This window comes from Rattus norvegicus, chromosome 6, assembly GCF_021556685.1.
Source record: "Rattus norvegicus strain SHRSP/BbbUtx chromosome 6, alternate assembly SHRSP_T2T, whole genome shotgun sequence".
NCBI lineage: Eukaryota > Metazoa > Chordata > Mammalia > Rodentia > Muridae > Rattus > Rattus norvegicus.
This window is the reverse complement of record NC_141539.1, coordinates 76,835,471-76,854,272: the sequence shown is the minus strand read 5'-3', so window position 1 is coordinate 76,854,272 and position 18,802 is coordinate 76,835,471. Positions and strand designations below refer to the sequence as shown.

The following is an 18,802-nucleotide window of genomic DNA, read 5'->3' as shown; positions in this document are numbered from 1 at the left end:
CTACGTGTTTAATACACAAATGCATTCAGCCTTTGGTATTTAAAGTGAGCATCATTAACTCAACATTTCAACTTAAACTTTGCTTTAACGATACAATTTCACCCAAGTGAAATCAATGGGAGGTGTCTGTGAATATATGAGGCCTTAACTTGGCCCACTGAGGAATTTTAATTAAAACAGACAACTAAATTAAGAAATCATCATATTAGAGCAATTATAGGTTGAAGAGAAGATAATACTAAAATATCTGTTGTTTTTCTAACTTATGCTGAGTATTATATGTTCATAAATGTGTATTTTATATGTATACATACACATCTTTTTTTACATTTAATTGGTAATTTGTACTAACAGATGTCTAAAAAATCCACCTGACTATACTAAAAGTTTTATTAAATGACCCAAGTTTCCTAACATCTTCAGCATATTGTTTTTTTTCCCCAGATATTCACTAAGTATTCATTGTTCACATTATTTGAGCAGAGAAGTTGGCTTCTGGTTTTTAAAAAAAGAAATAAAAGGAAGTGGTAAGAAAATCTTACAAAAATATAATGTAAGTGATTTACTGAAGGAAAATAATAATAGTTCAGGATTTCCCACAAGTCTCAGCTCCATACAGAATAGAAGCATGGAAGTAGGCTATAACAATGGCATCTAGCCCAATCATAATATCATTACAGAAAAAATTTAGTTTTCTAGGTGTGGAACCTGATAGGCACAGTTGCATATAGAATCTCTTTCCACTCTAAAAATATTAAAGTGTGGACAATAATTTACTATTTTAAATGAAAATTACTGAGCACCTTCCTCAGGAGACAAGAAACCTTATTTTGCCATTGATAAATAAAAAGAGAATATGGAGTTTTCTCCAGCAGTTCTCTCTCTCTCTCTCTCTCTCTCTCTCTCTCTCTCTCTCTCTCATATATATATATATGTATGTATGTACACACATATATATGTATTTATATATGTTTAAATATATAACACAAATATACATATGTATACAAGAAAATATGAAAAGTAAAATCAAGATTAGAAACTTGTTAATAACTTGTCTTCCTTCCCCATAGAACACCTGTTCACAAATATCTATCATTGAAATAACAGATATAATCCATATATTTAGAAATGACCACATATATTTCTCTGAGTGCTCTTTCTATCCTTTTCAGGATTCTGTAGGGCTGAAAGGAAGTCAAACTCCTGATCAAATTTTCAGATAAATCATCAAAGTTAAAGATTTCCTGAAGAGTTTAAAATAAATTTTGGAGAACAAAGGCAAACCAGACACCAGACCATTTTTGGTTTGGGGTTTTTTGTTTGTTTGTGGTGATTTTTTTGTTTTTGTTTTTGTTCTTTTGAAATGAACCTTCCATTATTGTGTGCATTGATGGGGCTCAGGATCAACCAGCTATATGCATGCTGGTTGTGGCTTTAGGAGCTCACCTCTTAGTAAAAATGTCCTCCCTACTTTAGGTATTACTAGTTATCAAATGTTAAATAGGAAATATTTACCTTTGAGTCATGACATAAGTTGAGTTAAACAAACTTTTAAGAAGACTTTGTCTCCATGGAGGCTCATCTTGTTCAAAGAGTGCTGTACTCAAGCTTTTCGTTACTTCTACCACCACTCTTATATCCTTAGGCATTATTGTGCAAGTTATTTCCTAAAACTACCCTAAGATTTAGTTTTGTAGAGATGTAACACAGAGGCCTTGTTTTCACTTAAGGAGCAATAGGTATTCTCAATGATAGAATACTTCTGTAGTATGGGCAAGGATTTGGGCTTGATACCTGTGCTGTAAACAACAGAACAGCCTATAGGAAAGTCTATTGGGTACTTTCTCACTGCTGTGACTTAAGAGAGGAAGGATTCAGTTTCACCCAATGGCTCAGGGAATTTCACTCTGTCCTGGCAAGAGAAAGCATGGAGGAATGAGTCTATGGCAATAGGGACACAGAGTGGAATTCCTCACATGGACACCAGCCCAGGAAGTAGAGAATTAGTACAGAACTAAAGGTGAATATAAGACCCTTCCTCAGTGACCCACCTCTGTTCACTAGGTCTCTAGGTTTCAATGTTTCCTCAGCTTCTTAGAACAGTGCCATCAGCTGGACACCATGTGTTCAAAATCATGTCAAAGACATTTCACACTCAAATAACAAGGAGAATTTATGACAGATCTTAGTAAGAGACTGCTTCAAGCTGATATATATTATTTATAAGACTATGCATTGATAATGAAATGAAATTTTACTTTTTTCTTTGAAGGGTGGAATTCTTGGTGCCAAACCACAGCCATCATTGAAGGTATGCATAAAATATTCACTTCTAATTTTTCTTATAATTATTTTATTTGACATAAGTTATTTTAATGAAGTGTTTTGTTTTATTATCAGTCATTTTATAATGTGACTCAAATCCTTTGAGAAACAAGATGGAAGAATGATCAATGACAGCAACTTCAAAATATTTCTGTTCTGTTCTGCACACTACTGTATGTTTGATTAGGTTTATCCCTTCTCAGCACCTGTCAATACACCTACTCTATAGGCAGAAGCAATATTCATAAATCTGTATTAGTTACCTTTACTGTTGACTAGTAACTTAGCAGTCACACCTCCCTGCAAGACAGACTTCTGACCTCCGATCTGCAGTTCATTGACACTTGGCATGGATGGGGTTGGAACGTTACAAGAAAACTACCTAAGTCTACACTTATGAATTCGCATGTCCAGAGAACATAGACTTGTGGTGCCAAGCGTGCGTGTTCCTCTTGGCTAGTGCTTTCTGTAGGTTTTAGCACCCAAAGTTCTACTTTGTAATCTGCAGGACTCCAGTGATGATCTTGCTTTTTTCTCCTAGGTGGCTGGGTATACGGGCACACAATGCTGCTTCTCTGACTGGGGCATTTTGTATTTTAATAATATTTTAATCACTCTTGAAGGAGCCAAAAGGATCTGAATAAAACATTGATCAGCTGAGGACCCCGCCGGAACCTGAGGGAAACAGACCTGATAAACAGTTCTCTGCACCCAAATCCCGTGGGAGGGAGAGCTAAACCTTCAGAGAGGCAGACAAGCCTGGGAAACCAGAAGAGACTGCTCCCTGCACACACATCTCGGACGCCAGAGGAAAAAGCCAAAGACCATCTGGAACCCTGGTGCACTGAAGCTCCCGGAAGGGGCGGCACAGGTCTTCCTGGTTGCTGCCACTGCAGAGAGCCCCTGGGCAGCACCCCACGAGCAAACCTGAGCCTCGGGACCACAGGTAAGACCAAATTTTCTGCTGCAAGAAAGCTGCCTGGTGAACTCAAGACACAGGCCCACAGGAACAGCTGAAGACCTGTAGAGAGGAAAAACTACACGCCCGAAAGCAGAACACTCTGTCCCCATAACTGACTGAAAGAGAGGAAAACAGGTCTACAGCACTCCTGACACACAGGCTTATAGGACAGTCTAGCCACTGTCAGAAATAGCAGAACAAAGTAACACTAGAGATAATCTGATGGCGAGAGGCAAGCGCAGGAACCCAAGCAACAGAAACCAAGACTACATGCCATCATCGGAGCCCAATTCTCCCACCAAAACAAACATGGAATATCCAAACACACCAGAAAAGCAAGATCTAGTTTCAAAATCATATTTGATCATGATGCTGGAGGACTTCAAGAAAGACATGAACACACTTAGGGAAGCACAGGAAAACATTAATAAACAAGTAAAAGCCTACAGAGAGGAATCGCAAAAATCCCTGAAAGAATTCCAGGAAAACACAATCAAACAGTTGAAGGAATTAAAAATGGAAATAGAAGCAATCAAGAAAGAACACATGGAAACAACCCTGGATATAGAAAACCAAAAGGAGAGACAAGGAGCTGTAGATACAAGCTTCACCAACAGAATACAAGAGATGGAAGAGAGAATCTCAGGAGCAGAAGATTCCATAGAAATCATTGACTCAACTGTCAAAGATAATGTAAAGCGGAAAAAGCTACTGGTCCAAAACATACAGGAAATCCAGGACTCAATGAGAAGATCAAACCTAAGGATAATAGGTATAGAAGAGAGTGAAGACTCCCAGCTCAAAGGACCAGTAAATATCTTCAACAAAATCATAGAAGAAAACTTCCCTAACCTAAAAAAAGAGATACCCATAGACATACAAGAAGCCTACAGAACTCCAAATAGATTGGACCAGAAAAGAAACACCTCCCATCACATAATTGTCAAAACACCAAACGCACAAAATAAAGAAAGAATATAAAAAGCAGTAAGGGAAAAAGGTCAAGTAACATATAAAGGCAGACCTATCAGAATCACACCAGACTTCTCGCCAGAAACTATGAAGGCCAGAAGATCCTGGACTGATGTCATACAGACCCTAAGAGAACACAAATGCCAGCCCAGGTTACTGTATCCAGCAAAACTCTCTATTAACATTGATGGAGAAACCAAGATATTCCATGACAAAACCAAATTTACACAATATCTTTCTACAAATCCAGCACTACAAAGGATAAGAAATGGTAAAGCCCAACATAAGGAGGCAAGCTATACCCTAGAAGAAGCAAGAAACTAATCGTCTTGGCAACAAAACAAAGAGAATAAAAGCACACAAACATAACCTCACATCCAAATATGAATATAACGGGAAGCAATAATCACTATTCCTTAATATCTCTCAATATCAATGGCCTCAACTCCCCAATAAAAAGACATAGATTAACAAACTGGATACGCAACGAGGACCCTGCATTCTGCTGCCTACAGGAAACACACCTCAGAGACAAAGACAGACACTACCTCAGAGTGAAAGGCTGGAAAACAACTTTCCAAGCAAATGGTCAGAAGAAGCAAGCTGGAGTAGCCATTCTAATATCAAATAAAATCAATTTCCAACTAAAAGTCATCAAAAAAGATAAGGAAGGACACTTCATATTCATCAAAGGAAAAATCAACCAAGATGAACTCTCAATCCTAAATATCTATGCCCCAAATACAAGGGCACCTACATACGTAAAAGAAACCTTACTAAAGCTAAAAACACACATTGCACCTCACACAATAATAGTGGGAGATTTCAACACCCCACTCTCATCAATGGACAGATCATGGAAACAGAAATTAAACAGCGATGTAGACAGACTAAGAGAAGTCATGAGCCAAATGGACTTAACGGATATTTATAGAACATTCTATCCTAAAGCAAAAGGATATACCTTCTTCTCAGCTCCTCATGGTACTTTCTCCAAAATTGACCATATAATTGGTCAAAAAACGGGCCTCAACAGGTACAGAAAGATAGAAATAATCCCATGCGTGCTATCAGACCACCACGGCCTAAAACTGGTCTTCAATAACAATAAGGGAAGAATGCCCACATATACGTGGAAATTGAACAATGCTCTACTCAATGATAACCTGGTCAAGGAAGAAATAAAGAAAGAAATTAAAAACTTTTTAGAATTTAATGAAAATGAAGATACAACATACTCAAACTTATGGGACACAATGAAAGCTGTGCTAAGAGGAAAACTCATAGCGCTGAGTGCCTGCAGAAAGAAACAGGAAAGAGCATATGTCAGCAGCTTGACAGCACACCTAAAAGCTCTAGAACAAAAAGAAGCAAATACACCCAGGAGGAGTAGAAGGCAGGAAATAATCAAACTCAGAGCTGAAATCAACCAAGTAGAAACAAAAAGGACCATAGAAAGAATCAACAGAACCAAAAGTTGGTTCTTTGAGAAAATCAACAAGATAGATAAACCCTTAGCCAGACTAACGAGAGGACACAGAGAGTGTGTCCAAATTAACAAAATCAGAAATGAAAAGGGAGACATAACTACAGATTCGGAGGAAATTCAAAAAATCATCAGATCTTACTATAAAAACCTATATTCAACAAAATTTGAAAATCTTCAGGAAATGGACAATTTCCTAGACAGATACCAGGTATCGAAGTTAAATCAGGAACAGATAAACCAGTTAAACAACCCCATAACTCCTAAGGAAATAGAAGCAGTCATTAAAGGTCTCCCAACCAAAAAGAGCTCAGGTCCAGACGGGTTTAGTGCAGAATTCTATCAAACCTTCATAGAAGACCTCATACCAATATTATCCAAACTATTCCACAAAATTGAAACAGATGGAGCCCTACCGAATTCCTTCTACGAAGCCACAATTACTCTTATACCTAAACCACACAAAGACACAACAAAGAAAGAGAACTTCAGACCAATTTCCCTTATGAATATCGACGCAAAAATACTCAATAAAATTCTGGCAAACCGAATTCAAGAGCACATCAAAACAATCATCCACCATGATCAAGTAGGCTTCATCCCAGGCATGCAGGGATGGTTTAATATACGGAAAACCATCAACGTGATCCATTATATAAACAAACTGAAAGAACAGAACCACATGATCATTTCATTAGATGCCGAGAAAGCATTTGACAAAATTCAACACCCCTTCATGATAAAAGTCCTGGAAAGAATAGGAATTCAAGGCCCATACCTAAACATAGTAAAAGCCATATACAGCAAACCAGTTGCTAACATTAAACTAAATGGAGAGAAACTTGAAGCAATCCCACTAAAATCAGGGACTAGACAAGGCTGCCCACTCTCTCCCTACTTATTCAATATAGTTCTTGAAGTTCTAGCCAGAGCAATCAGACAACAAAAGGAGATCAAAGGGATACAGATCGGAAAAGAAGAGGTCAAAATATCACTATTTGCAGATGACATGATAGTATATTTAAGTGATCCCAAAAGTTCCACCAGAGAACTACTAAAGCTGATAAACAACTTCAGCAAAGTGGCTGGGTATAAAATTAACTCAAATAAATCAGTTGCCTTCCTCTATACAAAAGAGAAACAAGCCGAGAAAGAAATTAGTGAAACGACACCCTTCATAATAGACCCAAATAATATAAAGTACCTCGGTGTGACTTTAACCAAGCAAGTAAAAGATCTGTACAATAAGAACTTCAAGACACTGAGGAAAGAAATTGAAGAAGACCTCAGAAGATGGAAAGATCTCCCATGCTCATGGATTGGCAGGATTAATATAGTAAAAATGGCCATTTTACCAAAAGCAATCTACAGATTCAATGCAATCCCCATCAAAATACCAATCCAATTCTTCAAAGAGTTAGACAGAACAATTTGCAAATTCATCTGGAATAACAAAAAACCCAGGATAGCTAAAGCTATCCTCAACAATAAAAGGACTTCAGGGGGAATCACTATCCCTGAACTCAAGCAGTATTACAGAGCAATAGTGATAAAAACTGTATGGTATTGGTACAGAGACAGACAGATAGACCAATGGAATAGAATTGAAGACCCAGAAATGAACCCACACACCTATGGTCACTTGATTTTTGACAAAGGAGCCAAAACCATCCAATGGAAAAAAGATAGCATTTTCAGCAAATGGTGCTGGTTCAACTGGAGGTCAACATGTAGAAGAATGCAGATCGATCCATGCTTATCACCCTGTACAAAGCTTAAGTCCAAGTGGATCAAGGACCTCCACATCAAACCAGACACACTCAAACTAATAGAAGAAAAACTAGGGAAGCATCTGGAACACATGGGCACTGGAAAAAATTTCCTGAACAAAACACCAATGGCTTATGCTCTAAGATCAAGAATCGACAAATGGGATCTCATAAAACTGCAAAGCTTCTGTAAGGCAAAGGACACTGTGGTTAGGACAAAACGGCAACCAACAGATTGGGAAAAGATCTTTACCAATCCTACAACAGATAGAGGCCTTATATCCAAAATATACAAAGAACTCAAGAAGTTAGACCGCAGGGAAACAAATAACCCTATTAAAAAATGGGTTTCAGAGCTAAACAAAGAATTCACAGCTGAGGAATGCCGAATGGCTGAGAAACACCTAAAGAAATGTTCAACATCTTTAGTCATAAGGGAAATGCAAATCAAAACAACCCTGAGATTTCACCTCACACCAGTGCGATTGGCTAAGATCAAAAACTCAGGTGACAGCAGATGCTGGCGAGGATGTGGAGAAAGAGGAACACTCCTCCATTGTTGGTGGGATTGCAGACTGGTAAAACCATTCTGGAAATCAGTCTGGAGGTTCCTCAGAAAATTGGACATTGAACTGCCTGAGGATCCAGCTATACCTCTCTTGGGCATATACCCAAAAGATGCCTCAACATATAAAAGAGACACGTGCTCCACTATGTTCATCGCAGCCTTATTTATAATAGCCAGAAAATGGAAAGAACCCAGATGCCCTTCAACAGAGGAATGGATACAGAAAATGTGGTACATCTACACAATGGAATATTACTCAGCTATCAAAAACAACGAGTTTATGAAATTCGTAGGCAAATGGTTGGAACTGGAAAACATCATCTTGAGTGAGCTAACCCAATCACAGAAAGACATTCATGGTATGCACTCATTGATAAGTGGCTATTAGCCCAAATGCTTGAATTACCCTAGATCCCTAGAACAAACGAAACTCAAGACGGATGATCAAAATGTGAATGCTTCACTCCTTCTTTAAATGAGGAAAAAGAATACCCTTGGCAGGGAAGGGAGAGGCAAAGATTAAAACAGAGACTGAAGGAACACCCATTCAGAGCCTGCCCCACATGTGGCCCATACATATACAGCCACCCAATTAGATAAGATGGATGAAGCAAAGAAGTGCAGACCGACAGGAGCCGGATGTAGATCGCTCCTGAGAGACACAGCCAGAATACAGCAAATACAGAGGCGAATGCCAGTAGCAAACCACTGAACTGAGAATAGGACCCCCGTTGAAGGAATCAGAGAAAGAACTGGAAGAGCTTGAAGGGACTCGAGACCCCAAGCAATGCCAAGCAACCAGAGCTTCCAGGGACTAAGCCACTACCTAAAGACTATACATGGACTGACCCTGGACTCTGACCTCATAGGTAGCAATGAATATCCTAGTAAGAGCACCAGTGGAAGGGGAAGCCCTGGGTCCTGCTAAGACTGAACCCCCAGTGAACTAGATTGTTGGGGGGAGGGCGGCAAGGGGGGGAGGGCGGCAAGGGGGGGAGGATGGGGAGGGGAACACCCCTAAAGAAGGGGAGGGGGAAGGGGGATGTTTGCCCTGAAACCGGGAAAGGGAATAACACTCGAAATGTATATAAGAAATACTCAAGTTAATAAAAAAAAAAAAAAAAAAAAAAAAAAAAAAAAAAAAAAAAAAAACATTGATCAGCTATGTATTTTATTGGGATAGAGTAAGAATCAGAAGGAGTCGAAATGCAGGAAAGATTGATGGTTTATTGAGGCTGTCTAGTGATTTAACTCATGTGTAAGGATAATTTTAACACAGTACTTTGTTTCCATGACTAGTGGATGACTAGTCAAAAACCCATGAAAATATTTTATATAAGCAGGTTCCGAAAATACTAATCAAGCAGAAATTAAAAGTGCTCCTTGTGTGTTTCTGGGGGCAGGGTGTTGATTGGCACACAATGGCATTCGACTGGATAGAAACGGGGGGCCAATTGCCCAGTAACAACCCAGGAACATGCCCGAGGCACTGAGATCCAGGGTGCTTATGTCTCTTCTCAGGTGTTTAAAGCCACTTAGCATATCTTATTGCTTAATTAATTTAGAGAAACAAACCTGGTCTTTAATCAAGCAATATTTGAAATAGTGATTCATTTCTTTTCACTTGTCAATATCAGCTCTCTTGGGGGATGTTGTATGTGCATTTTGTATGTTTTCACACTAATCAGGCGGCATGCCTTTTTCTCATCTTTTCTATCACACTTTTAGCCCTTTGCCATTTCATTCAGGCCATTGTGCAGGAATAACTTATACATGGTTGGGAAGAAATTGTATGCGAAAATCTGGTATGATGAGAGAATGACATTTCTATTTTCTTCAGTATACAATACAACCCTTAGCTACATCCCCCCTCACCCCTACTGCTCCAGTTTCCAACAAGCATTGTTCAATTTCCTCCAGATGCAGGGGAAGCTTTATACATGGATAATGAGATATCTTCTAAAATCTCCCTTGGGAATCCCTCCTGACCCAGCGAGCAGAGTTGGGAACCTTCTCTGTGTGCTTCTCCAGCATCAAATGCTTTGCAGCTATCTTCAGTGTACACCCTCTGCACACTTACTATCCAATAGCTACAGCCCCCCACTCCTCAACACTCTCCCACTTACTGCAATGTACACTATTTCCATGTAACCCAAATCTTCCTTTCTGTCCTGTGTCTCCCTTACCCTTCCCAGTCAGGATGTGTTAGTCAACCTCAACAATCCCGCAATACTGGATATCTGGAATTGTGTTGGGAATTTTTAGTGTTTTATCTAAGTCAGTGGTTCCCCTTTCTTCTTTGTCTCTCGGTCCCTCCATCCAGACTTTCGAGATGAAATTGTTTGTATGGTTTTTGCATTCCTAGTATCTCACGCTACTCCCAGAGATGCAATGTTTGCATAGTAAATATTTCATTAACTGATTTTTGACATATATTTTTGTATTTTCTTATAAATCGTCACATTTTCTTGCTGCAGAAATTTGCCCGAATGAACCCACTATGGTAATGATTCCCACTTTGTATACCAATAATGAATCTTGGAGAGGATAAATGTCTTAATTAAGGTTGTGTAGCCATAAAGGAACATGGTGCTACTGAAATTCTGGACTTAGTTTTTTAACCTGGTTCATGTTCTCATTGAACTTAGATTAGAAGAACACACAGCTGTCTCTGAAGATGGACACTATCTGTGTAGTTGGAAGTGTTCTGAATATATCTAATATCATGGCTAAGAAGCTACAGATTTTAAATATGCTTTTTTTTCCTTTCTTTTTTTTTTTTTTTCGGAGCTGGGGACCGAACCCAGGGCCTTGCACTTGCTAGGCAAGCGCTCTACCGCTGAGCTAAATCCCCAACCCCAAATATGCCTTTTTAAAAAGATTTATTTTATTTATTTATTCCATGTATGTAAGTACACTGTTGTTGTCTTCAGACACACCTGAAGGGGAAATCGGATCCCATTATGGATGGTTGTGAGCCACCATGTGGTTGCTGGGAATTGAACTCAGGACCTCTGGAAGAGCAGTCAGTGCTCTTAACCGCTGAGCCATCTCTCCAGTCCTTAAATATGCTTTTATTCTTTAGAAATTCTAGGTATACCAAGTACCATCATTCCTTATCTTACTGCCAGACAGCGCATCTTACTGAACAAGAGCCTCACTTTTATGGCTAGTTGAGCTAACCTGTGACTTCTCAGAGAGCCACTTGTCTCTGACATCACCCCCTCCCCAGTGCTGGGGTTTTAGGGTTGCAAGGCCAGGCCTAGGTTTTGTCTTTAAGGTTTCATTGGTGACCATAGTTAAGACCACAAACAATGATTAAATCTAGGATCTGGAGTTAACCTCCTTCTCAAACGTGTGTTTCTCCATTCCTTCAGCATTCTACCTTGCTTTCAGAGTAAGGAACCATCAGCAATCTAGTGGCTGACCCTCTAGACCTTTGCTCCCATTGACCCTCTAGACCTTTGCTCTCTCGGTTGGCTCCACATCAGTTTCAACTACTTATTCATGTGAGCGCCTAGCGCATGCCGGGCAGCGCACCAGATTCAAGGAGACACACACTGAATGTAGGGACATGGCTGTGACTTCTGTATCCTTCTCATCAGTTTTGAGAACCCCGTTTCCCCTCTCCTATGGCACAGCTAAATGCAGAGCCAGGATCTGACTTCGTAGGTGTTCATTCAGGGAGCACTTTTCAGATTACACTGAGACATTCTCTCACCTCTCTGTTGTCTTCCCAGATCTGTTCCTGTTCTCCTGGACACAGACCAAACTGAGTTCTGCTGTCCAGGAGTCTGTCTCTGACGCTTCCATGTTTCTAACTTGATACCTGACCACTTTGGTTATAGATTTGCCTGTTCCTACAACTAAACTGTGTGTTTTCAAGTGTACACAGTTCATCCTGCTTTCTCCCTGCTATCTCTACTTCACACTGTGCTAGACTCTGGAAAGCACTTAAAACAGTTGGTCTAATTAATGAGTGGATTTGAGTTTCTGAGGGTTTTGTTCCACTTTTTGGACACATTGTCTCATGAATCTTAAAGTCTTTGGCTCCAGCGAGCTTCATATCTCAGGACCCCCAAGTAGCTGAACTCACAGGCATGCGCCATACACACTGTTTTGCAAGGCTTTGCCAAAAACATCCTTGTGGAATAAAATCTCCTTCAGACAACTGCCTTTTCCCATGTTAAGTTTTAGATAGTATGGAATTTGCATGATGCAGGGTTTTTAATAAAAAACCTGCCCAGGTACAGATCAAACCCTTGGAGAGGATGACTGACTTTTGACTGTCTACTTTTTTGTTTTGTCGCTGCTCTTCACTGTTGTAGCTTTCCAGATGGATATTGCTATTTCACAGAACGCCCTCAAACACAACCTGTCTGTCCTCCCGCTGAGACATCAGGCATGCAGCCACGCCCTACAGCTATATATATATATATATATATATATATATATATATATATATATATCCCACAGGTGAGCATGCACTCTCACCAGAACATGGTCTTTGCATTCAGGGAAATCTTTCCACCATGTCCACCCAGGACTGCTAACCACAAGATCTTACATGCCACCCTAATAAACATCTTCTCACCAAGCCAGAGATCATAATTTCATTGCAAAGGGAATATTTCTATTACATAAAACTTGTAGAAATTTAAGATCACCATTCATTGTGACAGTTGTGTTTTCTCTGAAGTATTCTTGTATATAGCATCTGAGCTCATGTGTTATGTTAGCGTATGTTAGTACATAGCATCTGAGCATGCATGTTATGTTAGCGTATGTTAGTACATAGCATCTGATCATGCGTGTTATGTTAGCGTATGTTAGTACATAGCATCTGAGCATGTGTGTTATGTTAGCGTATGTTAGTACATAGCATCTGAGCATGCGTGTAAGAATGGGGAGAAAAGAAAAGCACCGGAGTTGGGTTACTGACTTAATGTTCTCTTTAGCCTATTGGATGTGTGCACTTGCAATATAGACCCTTCAAAGCCCACACTGTTCCCACTTTTGCTTATCAGAAACAATCCTTGTGCTATGTAGTGGTTAATGAAGTTTAACTATCGTTGGAAGAAATAATTTTACAAGGTTGTGCTTTTAAGGCTTCTGAATTACAGATTTGACTGTGGGAGCAGAGTCTTGGGGGCCAGACCTCAGATAACCTCGCCCACAGGGATCTCTCAAACAGTGCTTTTCTGTGTGTAAACAGGGCCTACGAGGCAGTATAGGTTTCTGTTCTTGCTATTAAATGGCTGGCTCTCCTTCAGTGTGCCCTGAGGTTTCTGCACAATGAACAGCCTTCAGCACCCTAAGGAGCATAAACAAAGAATATCAGGAAAGTTCACCTACTCCCACATCCCAGAACAATGCCTGTTGCTAAGTAAGCAATTCCCAGGCTAGATTTGCGATGTGTGGAGCCCAGAGCAAGTACACAGGTTGGGTCCTTGGAATCTGAGGTCAGAGGCACGTGGTGCTACTCAGTCCCAAGGCCTTTAGAGAACATGACAATGTGACCTAAAGTCTGAGCTTTTGCACACACCGGAGCCTGCTTAGGCATTTTGGGAACTTTAGCACATTATGGCCTCAAAGCAGCTGATTGTTCATGCTCTAGGATTTAACCTTTTCCCTTCTCGATCACTGCTATTCTAATCCTTTGGTGAATAGAAAAGTTCTGAGTCTATTACTTCAAGTAGCACAAGGCAACTAAACATATTTCAAGTCTTGTGTGTAGAAAGCATCATAAGGATTATTTGTTCTCATTTCTAAGCAAATATGAATCAAATATTTGTCCTAAATTCTTATAACGTGAGTTGTGTGGGCTAATTTAGCCCTCAACATTGTATGAGGGTTGTAAGTCCATTACAAATCTAAGAACTTCAGAAGATAAATGGAAGCCAGGTGTATGTAGTGGTGCACACCTTTAATTCCAGAACTTGGGAGACAGAGCCCCGTGGATCTCTGTGAGTTCAGGGCCAGCCTGGTCTATGTAATGAGTTCCAAGACAGTCAGAGGTACATAGTAAGACCCTGTTTCCAAAAAAAATGCACCCAAGTACAAGAAAAGGCTTCTTTCCTGATGCAGAATATTTTGGGGGAATATTCGGAACAGTGTTGTTTTCACACGTTTATGTCATACTACAAACATGTAATGTAACCTCAGAGAATAATGTCTATCTCTTGTTGCCTCGCCCAAGTAGAAAAGTGAAGAAGATGACTGCTTATGAAAATTATGAACTAATTTAACTTCATCCTTACTTTTGCTCTTTTGTGATCATCTCTTCAGTATTAGAGTTGAGTTAGAAAATAGAGAAATGTGTAAACACACTGGGCCGTGTCTGAACAGCTTTACAACACTCAGAAATAACTGGACGCATGACAGCTACTGAAGACTGTGGGCAGATAGCGGCGTCTAAGTGGAACCACATATCTCAGGCTGAATAAATCGCTCATGGAGCACAGACGCTGTTGCCTCCTCTCACACACTATCGACATCACAGGACTTAGTCCTTCGGGGAACAGTAGCATGTCACCTCAGCACGCAGGATGCAGAGGTGGGGCGATCGGGACTTCAGGGTTAGCCACTACTATTCACTGAGCTCAAGTCCAGCCTGAATTACATGAGACCCTGCCCCAAATATTTAAAAATAAAATCAAGAACTAGTCTCGAATTCCAGCTGACTTGGTGTGAAAGTAGGTGGCTGGACCACGGTCTCTAGACAATTACTAGATCTCAATCTTGTGTTCCTCCAGGTTTCTGATGAAGTTGGGGTGCTCACAAATTCCATAACCGTAATTCCATAACAGAAATTAACATAAGTCCTGATGTTACGATGAGATATAAATTTTGAAAATAATCTATGAAGAAGAAAGACCAATATTGTGGATCAAACATAGTCTCATAAGCACCCCTCAACCACAAGGCTGTCTTTTACAGACAGTAACAAAAGTCAGAACTATTGGCTTAGATGGTAGAGCCTGACAAAACCCACAGTCTTCAACTCCGGCACTTGGCTAAGCTTTTCCTTGTCCGCTAGCCGGGAAGGAAAGCCTGCCTAACACCTGCCGGAGGAATGTCACTGAAAAAGTAGCTTAGTGAGACTACAACGACACAGAGAATAGTCCCCTACCCATTGCTTCCCTCCGCGTGCGCTTTCGACATGTTGGCAAACTCTTCCTTCCTCTTGCTCCCGCTGGTGTACTGCTCGCTGTACAGCTTCAGGGACATCTGTTCCACGGCGTCTCTCTGTGTTTCCAGGTGGCAGAGCTGAACCTCGGCCTGGAGAGAGAAGCAGAGAAGAGCCACTCTTGTAATCCAGAAGGAAGGCGTTCCAAGTGAGGTGTAGCAACGTGAGGGCCGGGACATGTTCACATCGCTCTACTGTCTGGGCGGGGTTTAATGGGGTCAGCTGGGCGTACTGCAGAATTGCATCATAGATCTGAATCTTAGACGTCCCTCCGTAAAATAGGACGCGAATAAATGCACTCTCAGAAGGCTCGGTAAATGTCACAAACTGTCCCCGAGATCACCACACAGCACAATAAAACTTTACACAAAAATTATGTGGAATTCCTTAATAATAGTCTTCCTCGTGTTGGCATGGGTAGCCTTTTGAAAGAAGTCTCCTTTCAACTCATAGCCCTGGCGTAGTTCATGTATGTATATTTATTTCTTTTCTGAATGCCTTTTTATTTTCTTCACTGGGGAGAAGTAGAAGGCCTACCATTAATTCTACTACATATTTAATAATGGTAATATACTTCATTTATTGCATTTTTTTACTCTGTTCTATTATCTTAATAATTTTAAATCATGAGGATAGTGACTTTTTTACACATAGACTTGAATTTGTTACCTTTCATAAACACTTGGGGGCTCACTGCAAAAGAAACTAAGTAATTTCACTAAAGAAAGTAATTAATTTCAATTCATGCTCAATTGTTTCTTCCTTTTTTATTTTCATTTTTAATTATTATCACTTTTGTGATTCGGAGGTTAAAGAGTGCCGAACTCTTTTTGCATGGGAATGTGTGGGGTAGATGCTTTCTTTACTGCCCCTGTCTCGATCCCTGTGGCTTTGGGTTCCCTAGAACACAGCTGAGACTGGATGAAATTCTTCAAGGGCATGCGTCTCTGTGATGGAGGGGGAGGACGCAGGGCTGAGGTCTCACATGCTGTGAACCAAGGTACTCTTGGATTTCTTTTAGTACGCTTCACAAAATCAAACACAGCCATTGACGTTTCTGACCAATCTTAAAACTATTTCATAATTCCACTGTGCATTTTCCTAGGAAGATAGTTACGCTCAGTTATTGGGTAAGTCACCAGAACTCTTTGATATGTAAGAGAACTTAAGCCAGACTCAAACTTCTGTGCTTAGCCTCCAGAAGCAATGAAGGCCTTTTGCCTGGGCTTTGGCTTTTAAGACTCGGCTATGGAGAAAAGAGGAGTTCCACAAAGCAGTGATTACATAGAAGGCCTGAACCATTAGAAATCCTATGTTGCTGCCTTTCCCGAGCAGACAGTTGTGAATGCTCTAAATTTCCATGGAGAATTTAAAGAGATAATCTTCAAATTACTGTAGTTATGTATTAAAGTTTCAGAAAGTTCAAAACCAGTTTCTATTCATCCATCTAGATTTTTTTTTGCTCAAACCAACGGACTTGAATAAGAAGATATTCAATCAGATTAAGAATTATATACAGATATACTGTATATGTGTATACTAATATTCTTAAATAAAGCCTGCTCAGTCTATACAATGTTGCATATATGCATGCTCTCAGGTCTGACCATTGGTACTGGATAACCAGCTGGTGTGCTCTTCCCTGGGGAAGACTCTTCCTCCTTCTGTCAGCCTTCCTTAGTTGCCTGCTGGTCTTTGTGTAGGACTGAGGTCTCTTGTGCTTTTCCCACCCACTTTGGCATAACTAGTCTGTACCTGTTCAGCTCATGTCTAAGCAGTTGCGTTGGTGAGACTTTATGGGTTTAACGTATGGGAAGGTTTGGAAGAAGGGATGGGATTAGAGCAATATTGTTCTTATTTTGTAATCTCAGAAACTAAAGGAAAAAGTTACGTCAGGGACTGAGGATGTAGCTCAGTGGTAGACCCTTTATCCAGCATCGGATTTTATTTCCAGCACCACAAATTTGAAAAGCAAAAGAAACCACATGTAATACATTAAGTTGCCCAGGACCCCTGGAAGAGCGGATAGTGCTCTTAACCACTGAGCCATCACTCCAGGCCCCTAAAAATATATTTTAAAGAATAAAGCTAATCAATGATTTGAAAACTTTGTAAAGAGCCCACCAGGACTATAAAATGGCTGAATGAAGAACACTTGTTTCACAATTGTCAGGATAAGAGTTTAGATCCAAGACCCACGGAAAAAACCCAGAACACCACAAGCATGTGAGTCCAGCTCTGAGGGATCTAACACTCGTTTCTGGACTTTTCACACACAGTTCTATGCACCCCATCCCCCACAGTCACGTAAGCCTACTTTTCACACATACACATATGCATGCGCATACACACACATACAAGCAAATATATATACACAAAAGAAAAATAAATCTCTTTAAGAAGCTTATGTCAAATGTTTCTGTGACAAATAAGATAAGTGTGTACCACTGCTCTCAAAAGGCTCATAAAGAAGACAGAGCAGGAACTTGTCACTACTCCGAAAAATGTCCGCCTCGATCCTTCAATGTCCACAGCCATTTCTTTGTGCAGATGGAGCATCCTAACGGTAGTGTGTGGGAAGAGTCCAGAAAACAGCTCAGAATACAATTACATTCTTACTCAAGTTCTTTCTTGCATAGAAAATTGCCTTCACTACAAGCAAATGACTACACAGCTCAGGTCCTTCCTGCCCATCTCCGTTTCTACTCCTGTTTCTAATTCATTCCGAAGGCGCTGATGAAAATAGAACTACATAGGGCTTTCTTTGCTTGTTTCTAAGGTTGAGCAGCACTGCCATTCTAAATTCCTTTAGAGATTTGCAGACTCTCTTACTTTTTTCCTACTGCTATACTTTAATCCAAACATAAACTTGAAGGAAACAGTTTTGAAAAAAAATCAGTGTCACTATTTCTCTGAATAAAAGAGTTTTAATTGTCATTTAGTATAACTGTGGGTTCTTTAAAACTTCACTGTATTTTATATGTGGAAATTTAGCCTGATAGATACTAAAGGTAAATTAAAACTGGGACTGGAACTTTTGTATTGAGTAGAAAGAATGAGACTTCAGTGGTAGATGTGCCTCTTCATCTCCGGGTTGCAGAGGTTTTGAGCAGATACAGCAAGTGAACTGGACTAGAGATACCGGTGGGACAATCAGAGGGAGATCTTCGATATTGTAAGAATATTGGGACCCCAATGGAGGAGTTAAGAGAAAGGAGCTGAAGGGGTTTGCAACCCCATAGGAAGAACCGCAATATTAACCAACCAGACCTCCCAGAGCTCCCAGGGACTAAACCATCAACCAAAGAGTACACATGGAGGGACCCATGGCTCCAGCTACATATGTAGCGGAGGATGGCCTTGTCTGGCACCAATAGAAGAGGGGCCCTTGGTCCTGTGAAGGCTCAATGACCCAGTGTAGGGCAATGTCATGGCCTAAAGGTGGGAGGGAATGGGTGGGTGGGTAGGAGAGCACCCTCATAGAAGCAGGGGGAGGGGGAATGGGATAGGGGTTTCCAGAGGGGAAACCAGG

The 18,802-nt window shown here is 40.3% G+C and overlaps 1 protein-coding gene across 8 annotated transcripts in view; it reads right to left on the bottom strand.

The window, feature by feature from the left end:
* Akap6 (A-kinase anchoring protein 6) overlaps window positions 1–18,802 on the bottom strand; it is a 440,592-nt gene that overhangs the window by 126,500 nt on the left and 295,290 nt on the right. For all 8 annotated transcript variants that reach the window (NM_022618.2, XM_087554579.1, XM_087554582.1 and 5 more), the window contains 1 exon segment: window positions 15,214–15,362. In NM_022618.2, coding sequence (NP_072140.2) covers window positions 15,214–15,362 — 149 coding nt within the window.